General features: G+C 36.3%; 1 protein-coding gene across 6 annotated transcripts in view; it reads right to left on the bottom strand.

The window, feature by feature from the left end:
* Positions 1 to 24,325, bottom strand: part of GOLGB1 (golgin B1) — a 78,155-nt gene that overhangs the window by 47,665 nt on the left and 6,165 nt on the right. For 4 of the 6 annotated variants that reach the window (XR_011529459.1, XR_011529460.1, XM_070583788.1 and 1 more), the window contains exons 2-8: positions 11,959 to 12,053; positions 11,385 to 11,537; positions 11,046 to 11,198; positions 8,596 to 8,724; positions 4,121 to 4,246; positions 1,866 to 1,988; positions 632 to 745 (exon numbers count right to left, since the gene is read on the bottom strand). Coding sequence is in view for 4 of the 6 variants with exons in the window: in XM_070583788.1 (XP_070439889.1) it covers positions 632 to 745; positions 1,866 to 1,988; positions 4,121 to 4,246; positions 8,596 to 8,724; positions 11,046 to 11,198; positions 11,385 to 11,537; positions 11,959 to 12,051 (891 nt within the window). In the remaining 2 variants the exon portion in view is untranslated. The remainder of the gene's footprint in view (positions 1 to 631; positions 746 to 1,865; positions 1,989 to 4,120; positions 4,247 to 8,595; positions 8,725 to 11,045; positions 11,199 to 11,384; positions 11,538 to 11,958; positions 12,054 to 24,325) is intronic. The other 2 variants (XM_070583791.1, XM_070583792.1) reach the window with 1 other exon arrangement.

Genomic DNA, 24,325 nt, shown 5'->3' with positions numbered 1-24,325 from the left:
CAAACACAGTTCCACACCACACAGGGAAAGGAGAGAGGCCAAGAAAAAACTAACATACTAGAGGAACAAAGTGAAAAGATCAAGGGATCATAATGAGATTGACGGTCAGGACAGTCTGAGAAAGGCAATGACAGGATGGGTTACAGTCAGGAATGAGATATTTCAGTACAAGATTTTAGAACATCAGTGTCCTGGATTACCTTTAGACTCAAGGGAATACAGCATGGTAGGATTATTTCAATCCAACAGAAAGTCAACCAACAACAACAAGCAAAGAAGGGACAGAACATAAAGAACAAGAACCATTCAAGACAGAGAAGGGGTAAACTGACAGAAAAGAAACTCACCAGAGGAAAATATGACATTCTAGAGAAACTAGGACCCTAGACCTAGAACCACAAAGGGAGAGAGCAACAATGAAAGACGGGACATGTAAGCTTCATGAGGGAAGGACTGTATCTGTTTTGCTCATCATTGTACGACCACTACTTAAGACAGCAAATCTGCTGAAAGGATGAATAAATGGCAGCAATTCTCTGAAGGTTTATAATAGGATTTTATACCCACTGCCTGGCCAACTAAGCGGAAATGAATACTCCCAAGGCAAGCAGTAAAGATCATAAGGCAGTACCTGGTTTCTCTGTTCAGCAGCAGTCAGCTCCTGTTGCAGCAAGTCCACGACCTGAGCACGACCCAGCAAGGCTTCTTCATGCTCTTCAAGCTTCCTCTGCAGCACCCTCAATTTCTGAAAAGAAAATGTTTGAGACACAATGTGCTAACAAATGAGGACCATTATCTGCTTACCTTTCAAAATGTCACGTAGATTTGTGTACTTAAGATTTTTGGATGTTGAGGATGACAGATTAAAGAGGGAAACACCAAGCATGCCATGCTCCCCATCCAGCAGCAACAAAGAGTCTCCAAAAATGTCTTCTCCAGAGCACTGACAACAACCAAACTGAGAAACAAGCAAGTCCCTGAATTAGGGAGCCTTTTCAAATTAAAGAAAATGACACATACCCACTTTTAAAATTATATAATCAATATCCTGTACCTAAATAACATAGGTACATGTATGTCTCACTCATCAAGGAGAACATTCTCTGCAGGCAAGAACCATTTCTCTTCTAGTGTCATGCACAAGACATGCACTCAATAAACATTTGTTGAATGAATAAATCAATGATACATGTATAGGTTAACATTCTACTTAAAAAAAGTGTTGTATTCTGAAACCTTATTTAGTGGTGTATTCTGAAGGATTGCTTAGAACTTGAAAGAAGTTTTCACTCAAAAACAATTAAATGGATCAACCAGGAAATACCACTGGAGTGCCTTTGGGTACCACACTGCACTACACACTAAATAGAAACAAATACCTTTGAGTTAGTAGATGACAAACTCGAAAACAATGAAGCCACTTTTCAAAATATACTCAATGCATTTTTTTAAAAAGAACTATTGATTTAATAAAAGACTTTATGGCTTCAAAATCACTCCCTTCATCTTTAATTTTCTGAAAGTTTAAAACTGGCTTCATTGATTTGAAGCTTTGGATCACATTTTTAATGCATCTACGATCAGCAAACTGAAGAAAAACCAATTTCTGACTACCACATACATTTGCCAATTAAACTCAGCTTTTGAGTACCGACAACCTGGTTAGAAGGGTAAGAGGCAAGGTAAGGATAAGAAAAAGTAAATAATTAATATGCAACAGAAGACAAAAACACCAAAAAGAAGCCAATTAAGGAGCACACTAGGACCAAGTGGAAAGCAGTGGGTAAAAGGAGAAAAGTGGCTGTGATCATTTAATTAAACATTAACCAAAATGACAATCATTCTACTAAGTTTTAGCAACACACCTGTTGCATCTCTGTTTCCACATCTGCCTGGGTTACTAACTGAAGAAGCTCATCTTCATGAAGACGAACCTGTGTTTCAAAGCGGGCATCTTTCTCTCGGACCACCTGCTGCATGGAACTCAACTAAAGACACACACCAGAGAAACTATACAAGTTACACTCCCCGAATATTGCACAAACAAAACTCACAGACTATTCTCCAAAGATACACTGAGAATTGATAGACGACAGGTTTTTAAATCAGATTTTGAATGTCAAGGATGAGAATGTTGGAAGAAAGATACAGTCAGGCCTGACAGTAGCTTCCAAATGTGAGAGAAAGCCTATTATCAAGTTCAGAAGTCAGCCTAAATATAAATTTTGATTAAAAATTATATTTGCATGGTCACCAGAAATGTTTAAATATACAAGAGGTATATTTTATAAGTTCTAAGGAGATGAGAATATTAAACATACAAAGTGAAGTTATATTTCTAAGTCCTAGACACTTCTTTCAATATCACACTCATGCTCAAAAACTTTTAAGGAAATTCTCATGCCCTCTAAGTCAAACTTCAAACTAATAGATCTTCTATTCAAGATTTTCTACAACAGGAAACATAAATCTTTCTTTCTAGTCTTATTTTCAAAGAATTGCTTCTACCAAAGAACTTGGCATATTCCCAAATCCACACCAGCTCTCCAGACAGCTATTTTCAGCTGCCGTTACTTACGGGCTGCTAGACCACCTTCATTATAACTGGCTCTTAACAGAATGAAATGGAAATCTACTGACTGATTGTGAGCTGCTCAGTCCCAATATTTTTGTTTTGTTTTTAGGTTGTGTGTGTGTGTGCTTATTCATTTCCTTAAGATCTGTGGTTGGGCATGCCAGTCAGCTCTTAGCTTGCCCATTTTGCACTGGTCCTTAACTATTGCTGATTTCTCAATTTCTGACACTGTGAACTGACCTTGGCTATCCTATGTAGGACAAAACAATCTCCATAATTTTTTTATTATTGGAATTCTGACATCACTATGAGTTTGGAATCCTGTGTTTCAAATGTATAGGCATTAGAGGCCTTCATTGGCCAAGCACATCTACACATCTTTTCTCATATATGTACCATATTCTTTTTCCTCTCTGAGTCTGCTCACACCATTCCCCACAGATAGAATATCTTCCCCTACCTTGTCTGGAATACCATCTATCCATCACAGTTTTGCCTAAATCCTAACTTTTCCATATATCCTCCTTGTTGTCACACTCATAGTAACCTCTTTCACCTCTCCAAATACACTCAGTTTGAGTTGCTGTTTGCGATGCACTTATTCTGAATAGCTTGCATTATGATAGATCTAATACATTTATATATCTTGGCTTTCCATGTTTTAAGCCACTTGCAGGTAAAAATCATATTTTGTATTTCTCCATCCTACATTGTATAATAATGCTTGTACATAAAAGGACACGATAAAAGCTAATAGGTAAAATTAAAGATTTCCGGATACATAATTTTAACTGTATAGACAGCAGTAAGCCATCCACAGACAGAAGGCACCACTAATACTACAAGTTATCAATAAAGTAAAAACCAAATACCCGATGGATAAGATTAGCTATTGTGCAAAGGCACTTCAGACAAAAAAACAAAAAACGTTTCATGAGTCAAAAGCATTCCCAAAGGAAAAATATGGGAGTAGGTGGTCAAACTGGAAATTTAGAAAAATAGTCAGATAGAAAGAGTTGAGGATGCCAGTCCAAATAAGTCTGGTCCTGGTAGCAGAAATGAACATGAAGAAGAATGTTACATACTGGTGCCATTTAACATCGAATCATATAATTACACCACCTTCTCATTACATACTTAGTAAGCAATCTTCTGATTATAATTTAACTTCCCAGTAAGACTTTACTATAGGGAAAGAATGGATCTAATCATTTGTATTTCTTTTGGTTTATCTATCAGTCTCTTTTGAACTTAGCATGAGCCCAATGCTAAGAGGCTGAAACTTTGTGTGCTATTAAAACCAAGTTTCTGGGCCTGCAGAACTAAGAAACAGCCATCAATTAAGCTACCACAAATTCATCTAGGTAAATACCACTTCTTCTAATTTCTTCTACTACCACATCCATCTAATTTCTAATGTAATACTCTAGCTATTATACTTTCATCTACTCAGGTTTTAAAAAGTGACTGAATTGACTTATCATGTAATAACCCATTAGACTTTCACGATTCTTTATTCTGATTATGAGGTACCTTCCATCCTACCTGAGCAGCTTGCTCTGCTTGCGTCTGGCTGAGCTGGGCTTGTAAAGTGCTAATGAGTTCCTCTTTCTCTTGGAGCTGTTGCTTCATCATTAAAAATTCTTCCATTTCTTTCGAACTCTTATCAAACTGAAGACACAGAAGGAAAAAAAATATTTAAGCAAAAGAATTGGCACTTTTAATTCTTTGACCTCCCTTTCTCATTTGCCCTAAATATCTGCCAATATGCTTCTAATTTCCACTTAAAACAAAAGGGAATTGCATGTACTGCAATTAAAAAGTAATCATGAAAATCTATTTGTCAGAAGAGATAGAAGCAATAGCAGCAGTTTTTCAATTTCTCTGAATCCTCACATATAAAGAGACAGTACAATTAGAAGTAAAACCAAAAACTCATGGATGATATTTACAATAAAATTAGAAAAGTAGTCCCACAAACTCCAAAATACAAGCAGGTAGGACAAGCCACCAAAAGGTATGAGACCTACATGGGATCAGAGTCTGTGGGAGAGGAAACAAGGAGCAACAGAGCAACAGCGGCTGGCCTTGTGAAGAGGAAGATTCCCAAATAGCCAATAAGTACTTATTGGAAAATGCAGTTGCCCAGTCTTAGAACAGTAACTTAAATTGGCAAGACTTTCCCATTCTCCAATACTGGGTATATGTAAGGGGTCCACAGTAAGAAGGACTAAAAGGCTAGAACAATCTAGCCCCTCTGGACTCTCAAAACTGACTTATCAGGGGTTCCTTCCAAGATATGGACCTGCAGTAAAAAGAAACATCTAGGAATGAAACAAAAATTAAGCAGAATAGGGATAAATGAAACAGAAGAAAAAGAAGGTCTATACACGTGCTATATAACTCATTATCAACTAGCCACATGCGGCTATAGAGGGCTTGAAATGTGCCTAATATGAATAAGAAATTTAATTATTATTTAATTTTAATTAATTTAAATTTAAAAACTGAAGATATATATTGTTCTTCCATTAAATACAACTATGTTTTGGTATGACTACATTCACTTTGTGGCATTCACATAAGATACTGTTGAATTGTCTTGCAAGTACCAAGTGTGCATGTTGTTCCTAGTGTTATAATAAACATATCTCCTATCTATAGTTGGTGTCAATGGATTGATTCAGTTTGAATGATATTTTTTCTACATATCTATGTAACATTGTAACGTGTTTATTTGAATGCTCTATGTAGACGGCATGAGTAACGGTTCATACCTTTGTAAATCGTAACTAGTAATTAAATTGACATAAAATGCTTATTATTATTTTAATTATAACTGAATTATTTTTCTAGTTCAAAAACAAGTATAGACACATTTTTAAGTGGAAAATGAAGGCATAGTACTGATGCACACTTCATTCCATTTTCTTTCTAAGTAGTATTCGATTATGTGGATATACTACAGTTTGTTTAAATATTTGCCTTTGACAGACAAGTGAGTTGTTTCCAGTTTTTGGTTATTACAAGTAAAGCTGCTATAAACATTCATATATGAGTCTTTGTATGGACATATGCTTTCATTTCTCACAGACGTAGCTTTGTAGTTGATAAGCTTTTCAAAGTCAAATTAATTCTAAAAATAATGAACCAGTTTCTTAATGTGGATGTAAATATTAAAGTAAAATGATGTTTCGGCACTCAGTTCAGTTGCTGGAAAGCTTTTAGGTATGTTTGGGACAACTTGAGTAAATGAATATATTTTCTCAACTGGAAATTTTATGAAATATAAACGCTGATGAATTATTTCCTAATAACATGCAGCATCCAAATTGAGACCCAATGTAAAATATATACCAAATTTTAGACTTAGTGCAGAAAAAAGTGTAAAATAACACACAAAATTTTTTTTCTTTTCCTTTTCCAGCTTTGAGTTACATTACAAAAACTCTCCAGCCAGGCTTTAGCCTTAACATCTGGGAAAGGAGGTGGGGTCACCACAGAGCTGATGTAAGCGGAATCCGTGTATATTTGACTTAATAAAAGTTTCAAACTTACATCGTACGCATCTACATATATAGGCCTACCACACCTTTTGTTTAAGTCAGTTGCTTGAAAAATCATTGAAATCCACAGGAAAATAATATTAAAAGGGGGATTATGAAGGGTAAGGATCCTCTGCTGTAAGGAAAGGCAGGGTTGGGTTTCCAGAAGCTGGGCTTGAAGAGGCCTACAAGTCTCCAAGAGAGTATATAGTCACAGGGAGTTGTTTCAAATAGGGTTTTGAAAACAACAGCAAGTGTTATAAGCAGAATAACTTGCATATAGTAGATGACCAATAACTAGTTGTTGAATGACTGAAAGAATTATTAAAAATATAGTAGGGTTGATGACACATGCCACAATTCAAATGTGCAAGAAAAGGTAATTATTTTCTACAAGGAACCTCATCTTGCTTTTGATCCCACTCAACAGAAAACAACTATCCTCAACTCATCAATGAACATAACTTAAGTCTCTTCCGGTTTTAGCCAATGCTTTTCAGGTATTATCTCAGTTGTTTCAGGATTTACTCTCAGTAAACTACATCTTTTCTCCCTCCTTCTGATGACCTCCTCCCTAGGGACTTTCTAAGTTCTTGCAGATTTGAGGTAGAGATGTTTCGGCATTGACATGCTCTGGTCTAGCTTGTCCCAACTGGCTGGGCATGCTGCTGAAGTGAGGCTCATCCTACCTGCTTCCAACTTGTACCCACTGCTGAAATGGGTAGGCCCTACTCTAGACTCCAGTCACATAGTCCCCATATCCTGCAGCCTCCTTGTCCCGACCACATGCTTCTTCCAGTCCTCTTAGCATTGTGCGTGCCCTACAGTGCTACAGGAAATTCTAGACTCCCTTGATGACACACACATGCCATGGGAACCAGAGGTGCTAGCATAGGCTCATTTGCCTAGACCATATCTTCAGACATTTCAAATCAACCACAGCTGGCTGCTTTGCATACTGAATAAAGGGGTTGCAGTTTCCCTAGGCTATGCCCTAAGGAACAAGGATGCCCACCTGCTCCAGGTTTCCTTGAATCTCTCTGGCCCTCCCTACCCTTTACCTACTCCCTAAAGATTTAATTGTGGGGTGGAGGAAAAAAAATTTATATTAATCTTGAAAATATAATATTTTGAATATACTGAGCTAAATGAAATACACTGTAAAAATTAATTTCACTCATTTCTTCTTTGTCTTTTATAATGTAGCCGCTAAAAAAATTTAAAATTATACACATGGCTCCCTTTATATTACTATTGGACAATGTTGGTATAGATCAAAGTGAAGGGCAAGGGGAAGAAAACCAGGAAACCTCAGAATCTAGCTGCCACATCCTTGAACACAACACAAAAAACAACAGAAGACAGAGGTATGTTAAGTAAAAAAAAGTTTTCCTGAACCAAGCCTCCTTCTAAAAGTTCAGGAAAGTTAATTTAACACAAAAATAAGGAACAGAAAAGAATCAAGGTCAAAGCCCATAAGCTATGATTAAAAAAAACCTAATAAGCAGAATAATATACTTACAGGTGACAAAAGCATATCAGTGGCATGCTCAAAAATCAAATCAAAATTGCAATCTATTTCAAAAGGTGCTAAAAAAATTAAGAAAATTATATAACACATGAAAGTACAACATAAAACAGAATTAGAAAAACTTAGAAATTAGGTGACAGAACTCAGGAAGAATTTGATAGAAAGGAAAATATCATTTTAAAAAAGAAGATAGGGGCTGGCCCCGTGGCCAAGTGGTTAAGTTTGCGAGCTCTGCTTCGGTGGCCCGGGGTTTCGCCGGTTTGGATCCTGGGCGCAGACATGGTACTGCTCATTAGGCCACATTGAGGCGGTGTCCCACATACCACAACTAGAAGGACCCACAACTAAAATATACAACTATGTACTTTGGAAATTTGGGGAGAAAAAACAGAAAAAAAAAAAGAAGATTGGCAACAGTTGTTAGCTCAGGTGCCAATCTTTAAAAAAAAAAATAGAAAAGAAGATAAAACAAGAATGAACACAAAAGTAAATAAACACAAAAAAGGCCTTAAGTGAAATAAGAAAAAAAGAGGAACCTTTTAAAAAATGAAGAAAGAGATAAGGAATTGAGAGAAAGTGACAAATACTGAGACAATCAAAGATGGAACATACAGATAACAGAAGTCCCTAACAAAGAAAACAGACCAAATACTGCAAGCTATCTAATTCAAGGAAATTCTTCTGAAATAAAAATACGTGAAACCATATATTGTAAGAGCATACTAGGTGTCTAAAACTATCAACCAAGAATGACAAATATCAACACATAGTCTAGTAAAATTACTAGACTTAGGAAGGAAGAAAGGGAGGAAGGAAGGAAGGAAACTGATAGATAACAGAGATAAATACCCGTTGGGCATCTAGAATAATATATTTGTCATGTAATAATCCACTGGGCTTTAGCGATTTTCTTAATGATTATGAGGTGACTCACACCCCCCTACCTGTGCAGCTTGCTCTGCCTGTGCCTGAGTAAGCTGGGCTTGCAAACTGCTAATTAGTTCCTCCTTCTCCTGGAGTTTATGTTTTATCTTTTCTACTTCCATCTCTTCCTCTGTAGAACTCTTGCCATGCTGAAAATACAAGAGATAAAGTCATTTATTCAAAAGAATTACAATTAATATATATTTGACCTTTTGCTCTAATTTGCCCTATTCAACTATTTGATTATAGTTTTACCAAACTGATGGGAGCAAGAAATAACACCTGACCTAACAACAAGGAAAGAATCTTAGAGTTTTCCAGTTTCAATACGGCCTAGTAGCTCCTATTAGATCTATCCCTCCTCCGATAATACCTATAAGCTCTGGACAAAACAGAAAAACAGCTATCTGAAAATGCTAGAGAGCAACCAAAAGCAGGAGGATAACAGAGGGGAGTTCACTTAGAAGATATGGTACCGAGTTTCCCATTTTTATGGTTTTTAGTCTCAGGGCAAAACCAGTCAGCACCACGCAGGACTAAAACTTAATAGAAAACTCATAGTCTCACTGCCTTGAAGAACCAGAGGACGGAATTCAGGAAACCACAGCCACTGTCAGCGAGGGGCAAAACATCATAAAAGAGCCAGTGAGGGGAAATCCAAATCTTTCAACAGTGTATTTCTTTCCCCAAAAGCTCTTCCTTAGACTGAACCAGATTCCGCCTCCCTACTGAATTCACCACCCCCAAACAAACCTGGTCTGCTTGTTGGAATGACACAAAATAATTTTATACTTTTTTCCACATAATAGTCGGTCAAGTGTCTGAGGATTGCCACCAGTTCTTCAACAATACTTCCTACAGAATACCTAGCTCTGTAATAAGTAGACAACGGTTAAAGGGCTGCTGTGACTGATCACTGGAACTTCCAAATCATTTAATCCAACCCTTTTATTTAACAGAGGAAGGAAATGAAGCAGCAAGATTGTATTTGTTTAAGGTCTCAGAGGCTTTAAAAAAAGGCAGAGGGGCCAGACCAGTGGCATAGAGGTTAAGCCCATGTGCTCTGCTTCAGTGGCCTGGGGTTCACAGGTTCAGATCCCAGGCGCAGACCAAGACACTGCTCATTAAGCCATGCTGTGGCAGTGTCCCACATACAAAGTAGAGGAAGATTGGCACAGATGTTACCTCAGTGACAACATTCCTCAAGTAAAAAAAGAAAGATTGGCAACTGATGTTAGCTCAGGACCAATCTTCCTCACCAAAAAAAAAAGAGGAAAAAAAAGAGTATAAAATAGATAATTTAAAAGTCTAACAACATAGCAGAGGGAAAGTTAGAAGAAACAAAGCAACATGGGGAGAGACAGGTTGGTGTGACAACAGCCAGGGGAGGAAGGAATTATTAGAGGGAAAGCCAAAAAGTAAGAAAAGATGAATCAAGATGAAGAAATTATTTGAGAAAAATAAGAGAAGTGTCTAAAATAAGCTTTGAGAAGTTAAATAAGACTATCAATGCAGGAAAAGTAATGTCTCTGAGCATTAGACCCAGAAAGGAAAGACTAACCAAGGTACCACAGAGCTAACTAGTGACCCCAAGGGTTGTGCCTAGAGAATTAATTAAAACCTCATTTCCCAAGAACTAAAAATGTTGAGAATAACAATACTAGTGGGTCAAAGGGTAAAACGGTGAAATTAAGGAAAAAAAGGTTTCTTATGCAGAGTGAAGTCTAGCCCAACTGTAGTGTGTACATGTGATATGTCAGCCTCCATCTATTCATACCAAACCCTCCACAAAACTACAGTTGCTTGTTCTCTAAATGACTGGCTGAATGTGAATATTTGGGTATAACCGTTGAGCACAGGTAATAAAAATGAGTACTGGGACAATGCTTTCTTCCTCAAAAGGCACCACTTTCCTTACTCCTCTCTCTATCCCCAACCTTAAACTGTTTTGTTGGTGGCAGTCATAAACCTGGAATGCACCCCTTACAGGGAGCCCAAGGCAATCTAGCTGAGTTAGCCCACAACGCAGCAAACTTTAATCCACTACTATGTGGCCACATGAGGACACAGAATATTCTGTATCATGTCACTGAATTAAAGTATTTCAGGGCTGGCAGAAACCTTCCAGACCATCTAGTTTAATCTTCTAACCAATGATGGAAACCCCCCAAAAGGTATGTGCCTCTCCTATCTAAACGCCTCACTTCAGTTATTTACTTCTTCCTATTAGCCTTTTTAATTCTCTAGAAGTTTAGGCTCACAACTGGCATTTCATTCCCGTGTTTCCTGTTAGCCTTTTAGTCTGTGCGTGGCCTGGAGCCAGACTAGACTGCAAGCTCATCAAGAAAAAACAGCCTTTACTTTAGTGCCACACTACTTCGGCATCATAAAGGTTTGTGAGTAGTGAAGATGTGCTACCTTAGGAGGCTTTTCCCACTCAGAAAACACGCGTTATCCTCAGCCGCCATACCTTAGAGAGCTGCTCCTCTGACTGAGGTTCCGCAGGCAGAGCAGCCCCTCCTTGTGCCTTCATTTCTTCTAGGTGTTTATTCAAAGAAGTTAATTTGGCCTTAGCATGAAGTTTTAGTTTTTTTATTTTGTTATCAGCAGCTTTTCTTTCTTCCTGTCAGAGAACAATGACAGTAAATGCATAAATGTTTATTCACCACTAATCTAGCACAAACAAAAGCTATTCTCAGTAGGCATCATCTTATAGTACTGGGGAAGTAAGAATCAGAGTCTCTAATAATCTAAGCCAGTATTCTGTCTTTTATCAAACGCTCGGCCAGAAAGAACAAAACAACGGTACCTGTAGAACGTCATCCTTCTGCTGCAGCTGAATATCCTTCTGTCTAATGACTTCTTTTAGCTCCACCACCAACTGCTCTGCATAAGCCAGGCGCTCCAGAACATCCTCTTGTGTTCTATCATTAAACTCCATGTCAGATGCTTGGGGTAGTTCCTAATATTTGGACAAAAGGTTGCCAATGCGCCAAGGAAAAGGTATTAGCTTCCAAACAGGAGTTCTTTCATTCCCACGTCATCTATCTTTTGCCCAACTCATACCCTCATTTAAGAAACCTTTCCTATGGAACAGGGATATATACCCGAGGAGGAGTTAAAGCAATCTAGTACTAAACAAGGCTCAGGGGAATAAATAAGAAAGATCTTTAGAATCTCATCTAGGACTTGACTCCCATCACTGTGGCTTTTAGGCTACAAACTTGCAGGAGAAAGACCATTTATAGTCACAATATTTTTCTTAATCCTCTCTTCCACCTAGCACAAGGGAGGCTGCTCAGCCCCTTCTATCTTAAATTCCTTTCCTCAGAAGAACATAGAACGGATGTCTCACCAATTTAATTCAGAACAGAGCTACTCACAGGGTCTAAGGAAGCCCTCATATTCTGATCAGTGTCATCTCCCGATAATTCATGCAAAACAACATTTGCTAATCCTGACAATCGGCTCAGCATTTCTACAGGAAAAGAAAACATAAGAATCAGTAAAATGGATATAGGCTTCTCCTACATTGGTAACTATAACAACTATAGGTGAAATAAGAAAACTGTGCTGGTGATATATATTTCACACAGATTGTACATGATGATGTCTTTAAAAAGGCATTTGAGTACACACAGTGTAGTCATACACTATTCTTTTCAGCGGAGACTGCACAGAGATTTTAATTGCCATCACTAAATGAAATACAAATGCATAACTGTTTAGCAGGAAAAAAAAGCACCTTACGGGATATCTTTAATGCCTTTTCTTTCATCATGATTTCACTTACAAACATGAACTTCTTAACTATTCCTTCCCCTGCCAGACTGTTACTTTGTCAAACACCATGATTCAGTAAAATTTTTCTTTTTCTGTGCCCCATAAACCCCATTCTTTCATGTGTGGGTTCACTAAATTTAAATATAACCCTTGTTCAAAATGTATAGCATTAAATGCATGTACCAGAAAAGAAGAAAACTCACTCAAGAAGAAACAGACAACCTGAATATGCTGATATACACACACACACCACTTACTCATTTATTTACATATTCAGATCAGTGTCAATTGGCAGTCCATAAACTCCCTAAAGGTAAGACTATTAATGTTTTCATAGGAAAAATCAAAATAACACTGGACTGTGCATAGCACTAATATAAGTGATTACACTGAATTTTATGCTTAGTGATAAAATGTTATCTGACTTTTAAAACCCTGGGGAGGGAGAAATACAAAAGCTGTTGTACAAAATAAGCATGTGAATAAAACTAGTCTCTGCTAGTTTTCTTCTAGTCAGAGTAGTAACAGTGCTTAGGGTAGCCACGGTCTTTAACTAAGAAAGAACTGTGAAGACCTTTGTTTCTAAACGGGTTGTCCTGGTAACCTTAGTAGCATACAGGTTTTGGAAAACACGTGAAAGAGGAAAGGAAAGAGAGAACCACTCCTAGGAGTGCAGCATAGGACCACATATAACTATATATATATAACCACTGGAAGGGCAACATAGGGTCATATATAAGTACATAGGACCCTATATAACCACTCATTCAAGCTCTGAGACTTATAACTACAGTGAGTCTAAAAAAGAAACCACAACTCACCAGCAGATCTTAAACTTTCTTTTCAACTCTAGAGATTCAATTTTCTATAGTAACCTTATTAATGAAGGAAATGACCACTATAACTAAAGAGTCTTTATTAAGCATATAGACTTGCACTAATCAAAGAAAGTCATAATAGAACCTAATTTATCAAACAGAATCACTTATCTTCAGATTTTTCAGACCCTGCTGGGAACAAGCCAAAAAAAAAAAAAATCAAACAATGGGACTCTGAGAAGATGGTAGTAGCAGACAGCATAGATTTGGGATCTTCTTGAGTTCCTACATAAAAACAGACAAAGCAACTAGGTAATAAAATCAAAAACCCATGGACAGCCTTACCAAAAAAACTATGTGACAAAGTTTCCCACAAACTCCAAAATAAACATGGATTAGACAAACTACCAACAGCCATAAGATCTGTGTGTCATTGTTGTCCATGCAGGAGGAAGAAGAGGGAAGTGAAAGGTGGCAGAATGTGCCACCCTATAATATGCCATTTTGGCATAAGGATTATTTTGAGCTAAAGGCACTTGAAAAACAGCAGGTAGAAGAATGCTCTGACCTCCCCTTTTTCTTCCTGAAAGCAAAAAATAAAATCCCCATAAGGAAGACGTCTTCCCTATACCAGGAAAAAAGTAAAATTCTTATCACCAGGGATGAGGAGTTGAGGCCAAGAGAAATTTGCATAAACAAATCTTATAAGCTAACACTTATCTTCCTAGTCACTTCTCCATGATTAACCAGCCCCTTTTGCCTTGTCTCATTTTCACAATTTACTACCCTTTGTTCAACTCAATATATAAATGTCAGATTCTAACTGCTTCTTTGGGTCTTCATTTCCTTATGAGGGCCACCACATCACATAAAACTCATATTAAATAAATTTGTATGCTTTTCTCCTGTTAATCTGTCTTATATCGATTTAATTCTTAGGCCCAGCAGAAAACCCTAAGAGGGTAGAGGTAAAATTTTGCCTCCCCTACAGCAGCTGTAAGAGTGCAACAGACGTGATACCAAGAGAACTGCAAAAGGCCAGTGGGTACGTACTGGAAGATGTGCTGAGCAATTAGACAGCAGAAGCTGAAAGGGAGGATGTATCCCCACTCCAACAGCACATAAGTGCAAGGATCCTACAAGGTCTGAAAGGCTCAAGCCACATGAACTCTCAAAACTGAAGAGTCAGGCCTGTCTTTCAGAACATGGCGTCCCCAGAGGAAAATTCACTGAGAAAAGAATTCAAATTCATCAGGAAAGAATGAAGAGACCAAAGAAAGTCCAGATAAAGACTGAGTGAGGGTGACAGGAAAAAGAGTCAGAAAAATCTCAGAAATCCAGCTGCCATATATCTGAACAATATTGGAAAACAACATAAGGAGTGCTGTGAAGTTAGAAAAGCTATCCAAAATAAATATCCTTCTAAAAGTTTAGCAACAATAAACATAAAAACAAGCAACTGAAAAGTAGCACAGTCAATTTTCATACAAAGTTATTATAAGGAGAAATAAAAGAATAATATCCATACTGTTTCATAAGAAAGGGAAGCATGTCAAAGAGTCATGATCAAAAAAAATTCAGAACTATAACCTACTAAATCTACTAAAAGGAGAGAAAGGCATGGAAAAATGATCTAAGCCATAAAAAATATGCATCAGAAATTGAAAAACCCAAGAAGATAGCAAGAGAAGAAAAAAGGAACAAAGGAACTACGAAATAGTCAGGCAACTGTTAACAAAATGGCAATAGTAAGTCAATACCTTTCAATAATGACTTTAAACCTAAATAGATTAAATTCTCCAGTCAGAGTGGCTCAAAAAAACAAGAACCAACTATATGCTGCCTAAAAGAGACTCACTTTTGCTCCAAGGATACACATGGGCTGAAAGTGAAGGGATGGAAAAAGATATTCCATGAAAATGGTAACCAAAAGAAAGCAGGGGTAACTATACTTAGATAAAATATAGAATTTAAGTCAAAAACCATCACAAGACAGAAAAGGTCATTATATAATGATAGAGGAGTCAATTCATCAAGAGGATATAACACATATAAATATATATGCACCCAACATCAGAGCACCTAAATATATTAAGCAAATTTTAACATAACTGAAGGGAGAAAAGATAGCAATACACTAATAGTAGGGAACTTCAATACCCCACTTTCAACAATGGATAGATCATCCAGACAGAAAAGCAATAAGAAAACATTGGACTTCAATTACACATTAGATGAAAAGGATCTTACAGATATATACAGAACATTCCATCCAACAGCAGCAGAACACACATTCTTTTCAAGCACATATGGAACATTCTCCAGGATAGTTCATATGTTGGGCCTTAACATATTTAAGAAGACAGAAATCATATTAAGTATCATTCCTGACCATAATGGTATGAAATTAGAAATCAATAACAGGAGAAAAACTGAAAAATTCACAAATATGTAGAAATTGACATACTCCTGAACACCAATGAGTCAAAAAGAAATCAAAAAGGAAATCAAAAAACATCTTGAAATAAATGAAAATGGAAGCACAATATACCAAAACTTACAGTATACAGCAAAAGCAGTTCTAAGACAGAAGTTTACATATTATAATATATAATATATAAAAATATAAATATATTTATATTATAAGCAATAAATGCCTACAATAAAAAAGAAAGATCTCAAATATCCAACTTTACACCTCAAAGACTAGGAACAACAAACTAAGCCAAAAGCAGAAGGCAGGAAACAATAAAGATCAGAGCAGAAATAAAAGAGACTAGAAAAACAATAGAAAGCTGAATAAAACTGAGTTGGTTTTTTTAAAAAGATAATATTGACAAACCTTTAACTAGACTAACAAAGAACAAAAGTGAGAAGACTCAAATAAAATCAGAAATGAAGGAGACATTACAACTGATACCAAAGAAATACAAAGATTCTTAAGATACCACTGTGAACAATTACATGCCAACAAATTGGGTAACCTGGAAGAAAAGGATAAATTCCTAGAAAGATACAACTTACCAAGACTCAATCATGAAGAAACAGAAAATCTGAACAGACCAATAACAAGTTAGGAGATTGGATCAATAATTAAAAACCTCTCAACAAAAAACTGCCCAGGACTTGAAGACTTCACGGGTGAATTCTACCAAATACTTAAGGAACTAATGCCAATCCTTCTCAAACTCTTCCAAAAAATTGAGGAAGGAATACTTTCAGATTCACTTTACAAGGCCAGCATTACCTTGATACCAAATCCAGCCAAGGACACCACAAGAAAAGAAAATTACAGGCCAATATCCCTGACGAACACAGATGCAAAAATCCTCAAAAAATACCAACAAACTGATTTCAACATCACATTAAAAGGTCAAACACCATGAGCAAGTAGGATTTATTCCTGGGATGCAAGGATGGTTCAGCATCCACAAATCAACCCACATGATATACCACATTAAAAGAATGAAGGATAAGTATTATAAAATCATCTCAATAGATGCATAAAAAGCATTTGACCAAACCCACCATCCTTTCATGATAAAAACTCTCAACAAATTAGGTACAGAAGGGATGTACGTCAACATAATAAAGGCCATACATGATAAGCCCACAGCTAACATCATACTCAATAGTGAAAAGCTGAAAGCTTTTCCTCTGAGATCAGAAACAAGACATGGATGTCCACTCTGGCTACTTCTATTCAACATAGTACTGGAAATCCTAGCCAGGGCAACTAGGTAGGAAAAAGAAATAAAAGACATCCAAATCAGAAAAGAAGTAGTAACATTGTGTCTGTTTGCAGATGACATGATTTCACACATAGAAAACTCTAAAGATTCCACCAAAAAACTGTTAGAACTAATAAACAAATTCAGTAAAGTTGCAGGACAAAAAAATCAATATACTTACACACACTAACAATGAACAATCCAAAAAAATTAAGAGAACAATCCCATTTATAATAGCATGGAAAACATAAAGTATTTAGGAGGTGAAAGATCTGTACACTGGAAACTATAAACACCAAGGAAAGAAACTGAAAAAGACACAAATAAAATACCCCATGTTCATAGAAAGAATTAATATTTTTAAAATGTGCATACCACTCGAAGCAATCTACAGACTCAATGCAATCCCTATCAAAATTCCAACGCCTATTTTCACAAAAATGGAAAAAACGATCCTAAAATTGTATGGAACCACAAAAGACCCTGAATAGCCAAAGCAGTCTTGAGTAAGAATAAAGCTGGAAGCATCACATTACTTGATTTCAAAATATACTGCAAAGGTATAGTAATCAAAACAACATGATATTGGCATAAAAACAGATACACAGACCAACAGAACAAAATAAAGAGCTCAGAAATAAATCCACACCTTTACTGTCAATTGATCTTCTTCTTTTTTTCTTTTTTTGCTGAGGAAGATTCTCCCTGAACTAACATCTGTGGCCAATCTTCCTCTATTTTGTATGTGGGTTGCCGCCACAGCATGGCTGATGAGTGGTGTAGGTCCTCGCCCAAGACCAAACCTGTGAACCCAGGCTGCTGAGGTGGAGCACAGTGAACTTAACCACTAGGCCACTGGGCCTGCCCCAAAAAGGGGCCAAGAATACACACGGAGAAAAGTTTCTTAAATAAATGGTTTTGGGAAAACTGGATATCCACATGAAGAAGAATTAAATTGGACCCCTATTTCACACCATACACAAAAATCAACTCAAACTGGATTAAAGACTCAAATGTAAGTCTGAAACTGTAAAACTATTAGAAGAAAACACGGGAAAAAGCTTCTTGACATTGGTCTGGGCAATGATTCCTTGGATATGACCCCAAAGGCACAGACAACAAAAGCAAAATTAGACAAATGAGATTGTATCAAACTAAAAAGCTTCTGTACAGCAAAGGAAACAACAGAATGAAGAGAAAACCTACAGAATGGGTGAAAATATTTGTAAACCATACATGTGATAAGGATTAATATCCAAAACACACAAGGAACTCAAACAACTCAATAGCAAGAAAACAAATAACTTAATTTTAAAATGGACAAAGGATTTAGAAAGACATTTCTCAAAAGAAGACATACAAATGGCCAGCAGGTATATGAAAAATGCTCAACATCACTAATCATCAGGGGAATGCAAATCAAAATCACATATCACCTCACACCTGTCAGAATGGCTATTATCAAAAAGATAAAAGATAACAAGTGTTGGTAAGGATGCAGAGAAAAAGGAACCCTTGTACCTTGTTAGTGGGAATGCAAACTGGCACAGCCAATATGGAAAACAGTATGGAGGTTCCTCAAAAAATTGAAAATAGAACTACCATATGATCACCAATCCCACTTCTGGGTATATATTCAAAAGAAATGAAATCAGTATCTTGAAGAGAGATCTGCACCCCCATGTTCACTGCAGCATTATTCATAACAGCTAAAATACAGAATCAACCTAAGTGTCCATCAACAGACCAAGAGATAAAGAAAATGTAGTATATACACACAATGAATATTATTCACCCCTAAAAAATAAGGAAATCCTGTCATTTGTGACAACATGGATGAATCTGGAGGACATTTTGCTAAGTGAAATAAGCCAGGTACAGAAAGACAAATACTGCATGATCTCACCTATATATGAAATCTAAAAAAGTTAAACTCATAGAAGCTGAGAGTAGGATAGTGGTTAACAGAGCCTAGTGGGTAGGGGAAATGGGGAGATGTTGGTCAAAAGGTACAAAGTTTCAGTTACACAGGATGAATAAGTTCTTGGAATCTAACGTACAGCATGGTAACTACAGTTAGTAATATTGCATTGCATACTTGAAATTTGCTAAGAGAGTAGATCCTAAATGTTCTCATCATACAAAAAAAGTAACTATTTGAGGTGATGGACAGATTAATTAGCTTGATTGTGGTAATAATTTAACAATGTATATGTATCAAAACATTGTGTTGTGTATCTTTAATACATACGTTTTTTAATTTGTCAATTATACCTCAAAAAAGCTATAAAAAACCCTAATGTCTACTTTCAATATTAACACCTCCTTGACAAAATTAAAGGCCAGGTCTTAACTGCTAACTGTGTGTGCAGCACCTGTAGCACAGCAGAGCACAAACGGTATACATCATACTTACCTTCACAAAAGGAAAATCAAACTTTGACATTCTCACCATTTTCTATGATGCAAACTTTGCTGAACACATATATATAAGATGTTTTCTTCAAATGACTTAAAACAAATACATTTATCAATTACCCCCTCCTTCAAAACAGAAAAACCCAGAAATGAAGAAGAAACACAAGAAATAATAGAAAATTTTAAAAACCATTTTGGAAATCAAGGAACAGGAAAATGAATAATTACAACAAATAACACCTTAAGAAAAAAAGAAAGTTGAAATGAAGCATAATTTTAAGAATCAAAAAGAAATTAACTATAAACTAAACATGTAGCTACTTTATGACCCAATAATTTTACTCCTAGGCATTTCTCTCAGAGAAATGAAAACTTAAATTCACACAAAAACCTGTACATGAATGTTCATAGCAGCTTTGGTTGTAAGAGCCCAAAACTGGAATCAGCAAGCATGTCTGTCAACAAGTAAATGGTTAAACAAACTATGATACATACATACCATGGAATATTACACAGCAATGAAAACAAACCAACCACTGATACATTCAACAGTTTAGATGAATCTCCAGGAAATTGTAAATGAAAAACAACCCAATTCCAAAAGGCTACATACTATTTAATTCCATACTTATATAACATTTTTTAAATGACTCAGGACAGATTAGTGGTTGCCAGCACTCAGGGAGGGGTTGGAAATGAGAGGGGAGGAGGTAGTTGTAGTTATAAAAAGGCAACACAAAGGATCCTTGTGGTGTCAGATCTGTGTAATATCTTAACTGTAATGGTGGATACAGGAGTCTACATAGGTGATAAAACTTAACACACACACACATACACACACACACACGTATACAAATAAAACTGGGGAATATATTAATAGCAGTATCCTGGTTGTGATATTATACAATAATTTTGTAAAATGTTATCATTGAAGGAAACTGAACAAACTATACAAGGAATCTCTCTGTATTATTTACTACAACTGCATGTGACTTTACAATTATCTCAATTTTAAAAAGAAAAAAAAAGAAATGAACTAAATGCAATGTGATGTCCTACAATTTGACCCTGCAACAGAAAAAAGACATTAACAGAGAAATTAGTGAAATCTGAATAATGTATGGAGTTTAGTTAATAGTAATGAATTAATGTTAAGTTTCTTAGTTTTGACAAATGCACTTTGCTAATGTAACATGTTAACATTAGGGAATAATGGGTGAGCAGTACACTGAACTCTGAACTATCTTTGCAAATTTCTACAGTAAATCTAAAACTATGCCCAATAATTTGTTCATTTAAAAAAATTTTAAAGAAATAAGCAATAAAAAAGAATCAAGAGAAAGTTATAAATAATGAAGATAAGCAATGCAGATAATAGGATTCCCTGAAGAAAAAAACCAAAGCAAAGGTACAGAACGAAAAACCAAAATCCAGAACACTTACCTGAAATTTTAAAAGATCTGAAGCTACATACTGAAAGAGACCACCATGTACCTAAGAATATCAACCCAGAATGACTAACAAAACATTCTGATAAAATTAATAGACTTAAAAATAATCCTTTGAAAGAAGACAAAAGTGCCCACTCTTACAACTCTTATTGAACATAGTACCGGAGGTTTTGGCCAGAGCAATTAGGCAAGAAAAAGAAATAAAAGGAATTCAAATAGGCAATGAAGAAGTGAAACTCTTGCTGTTTGCCAATGACATAACTTTATGTATAGAAAACCCTAAAGAATCCATCTGAAAACTATTAGAAATAATCAAGAACTACAGCAAAGCTGCAGAGTACAAAATCAACTTCCAAAAATCAGTTGCATTCCTATACTTTAATAACGAACTAACAGAAAGAGAACTCAAGAATACAATCCCATTTACAATCCAACAAAAAGAATATCTAGAAATTAATTTAACCAAAGAGATAAAAAAACCTATACAATGAAAACTCTATGATATTACTGAAAGAAATCGATGATGACATAAAGAAATGGAACGATATTCCATGCACATGAATTAGAAGAATAAACATAGTTAAAATGTCCCTCCTACCTAAAGCAATCTACAGAATCAATGCAATCCCAATCAGAATCCCAATGACATTCTTCATGGAAATAGAACAAAGAAACCTGAAATTCAGATTTGGCAACAAAAGACCCCAAATAGCTAAAGCAATCCTGAGAAAAAAGAACAAAGCTGGAGGCATCACAATCCCTGACTTCAAAATATATTACAAAGCTATAGTAATCAAAATAGCATGGTACTGGTACAAAAACAGACACACAGATCAATGGAACAGGACTGAAAGCCCAAAATAAAACCACACATCTACGGACAGCTAATCTTCATAAAAGAGCTAAGAATATACAATGGAGACAGGAAAGTCTCTTAAATAAATGGTGTTGAGAAAACTGGACAGCCACATGCAAAAGAATGAAAGTAGACCAATATCTTCTGCCATACACAAAAATTAACTCAAAATGGATCAAAGAGTTGAAGGTAAGACCTGAAACCATAAAACTCCTAGAAGAAAATATAGGCAGTACACTCCTTTGACATCGGTCTTAGAAGGATCCTTTCAAATACCCTGTCTACTGGGACAAGGGAAACAAAAGAAAAAATAAGTGAGACTTTCTCAGACTAAAGAGCTTCTACAAGGCAAAGGAAATCATGAACAAAATGAAAAGACAACCCACCAACGGGGAGAAAATATTTGCAAATCATATATCCGATAAGGGGTTAATCTCCAAAATATATAAAGAATTCACACAACTCAACAACAAAAAAACAAACAACCTGATCAAAAAATGGGCAGAGGATATGAACATTTTTCCAAAGAAGACAGACAGATGGCCAATAGGCACATGAAAAGATGTTCACCATCAGTAATCATCAGAGACATGCAAATCAAAACTACACTAAGATATCACCTTACACCCTTTAGAATGGCTATAATCTCCAAGACAAAAAACTAACAAGTGTTAGAGAGGATGTGGAGAAAAGGGAACCCTCATACACTGCTAGTGGGAACACAAACTGGTGCAGCCACTATGGAAAACAGTATGCAGACTTCTCAAAAAATTATAGAGGGGCCAGCCCAGTGGCACAGTGGTTGAGTTCACAGGTTCCTCTGTGGCGGCCTGGGGTTCACCGGTTCGGATCCCAGGTGCGGACCTACACACTGCTTGTCAAGTCATGCTGTGGCAGGCATGCCAAATATAAAGTAGAGGAAGATGGGCACGGATGTTAACTCAGGGCCAGTCTTCCTCAGCAAAAAAAGTGGAGAATTGGTGGCAGATGTTAGCTCAGGGCTAATCTCCATCAAAAAAATAAAAATAAAAACTAGAAACACCATACAAACCAGTTATCCCGCTACTGGGTATTTATCCAAAGAACTTGAAATCAAGAATTCAAAGAGATTTATGCACCCCTATGTTCACTGCAGCATTATTCACTATAGCCAAGAAGTGGAAGCAACCCAACTGTCCACTGACTGACGACTGGATAAAGAAGATGTAATACATATATACAATGGACTACTACTCTGCCATTAAAAAAAAAAAACACACAAAATCGTCCCATTTGCAACAACATGGATGGACCTTGAGGGTATTATGTTGAGGAAAATAAGCCAGATAGAGAGAGACAAACACCATATGATTTCACTCACATGTGGAAGATAAACTAACACACGGACAAACAGAATAGTTTAGTGGTTACCAGAGGGGATGCAGGTTGGAGGGATAGACACAAGAGATAAAGGGGCACATTTATATGGTGACTGACAAATAATAATGTACAAGTGAAATTTCACAATGTTATAAACTATTATGACCTCAATGAGAAAAAAAACCAAAACTAAAAAAATTAAAAATAAAATAATCTTTTGATATTTAGGCCAAAAGATCATGCAACTTGTAAGATAAAGAAAATAAGACTATCATCCGACTTTTCAACGGCAATGCCTTTGCCAGGAAAAAAATGGAGTTATAGATTTGTGATATTCAAGGAAAGAAAATGCGAGCCAAGGATTTTATTTTCAGCAAAAATGACCTTCAGATATAAAGAGCACAGACAGTATGTTACGAACATGCAAGAAAATTCATGAAAAATTTTCCTATGAGCCTTTCCTAAGGCAATCATTAGAGGGAAAGCTTGAGACAACCAAAATGACTAAAGAAACATCATCACAAGGACTGGTGGTGAGCATTCAATATATGGTCACTCGTAAAAGTAAGCCTGGAATGGAGATAGCATAATATTTAATGTTTATATGCTCTGACAATACATGGGACTGCCATGAAAAAAAGATGGGGGAGAATGTGAATACCATATGCAAAAGAAACCTTTCAAAATTGTTTTCAATAACCAAAACTGATGGTGGTTGTATCAGTATTATTATTCCTTGACTACTGTATGTGCCACATGGAATTAAAGTAAGTGAGTAATTATGGGCATAGTAATTCTACCATATTTTCAGTAGGAAAAAAGAATACAGACATAATACAGAAGAAATTAAGAACCCCCAAAGTAAAAACTGATCTTGAATTTGAATTGAAAGTATCAGCATGCACCTACAAACTATCTTACCTTAGTATATATATTTTCCTATCTCTGTCCACTGAAAAGGCTTAAAAACAATGACAAACTGTAAAGCAATGAGCATTTCTATTGCCTAGACTGGAATCTTTAAATACCCTTTCCCACTTAAAAATATTTTTCTTGGGGCTGGCCCCGTGGCCGAGTGGTTAAGTTCGCGCACTCCGCTGCAGGCGGCCCAGTGTTTCATTGGTTCGAATCCTGGGTGCGGACATGGCACTGCTCATCAAACCACGCTGAGGCAGCGTCCCACATGCCACAACTAGAAGGACCCACAACGAAGAATATACAACTATGTACTGGAGGGCTTTGGGGAGAAAAAGGAAAAGAATAAAATCTTTAAAAAATATATATATATTTTTTTCTTAAACAGGAAGGCCTCTTAGAGAAATGGCTGATTTCAG

This window comes from Equus przewalskii, chromosome 18 (assembly GCF_037783145.1).
Source record: "Equus przewalskii isolate Varuska chromosome 18, EquPr2, whole genome shotgun sequence".
NCBI classification, from domain to species: Eukaryota; Metazoa; Chordata; class Mammalia; order Perissodactyla; family Equidae; genus Equus; species Equus przewalskii.
Note: the sequence above shows the minus strand (reverse complement) of the source record. Positions and strands in the feature narration are given on the sequence as shown.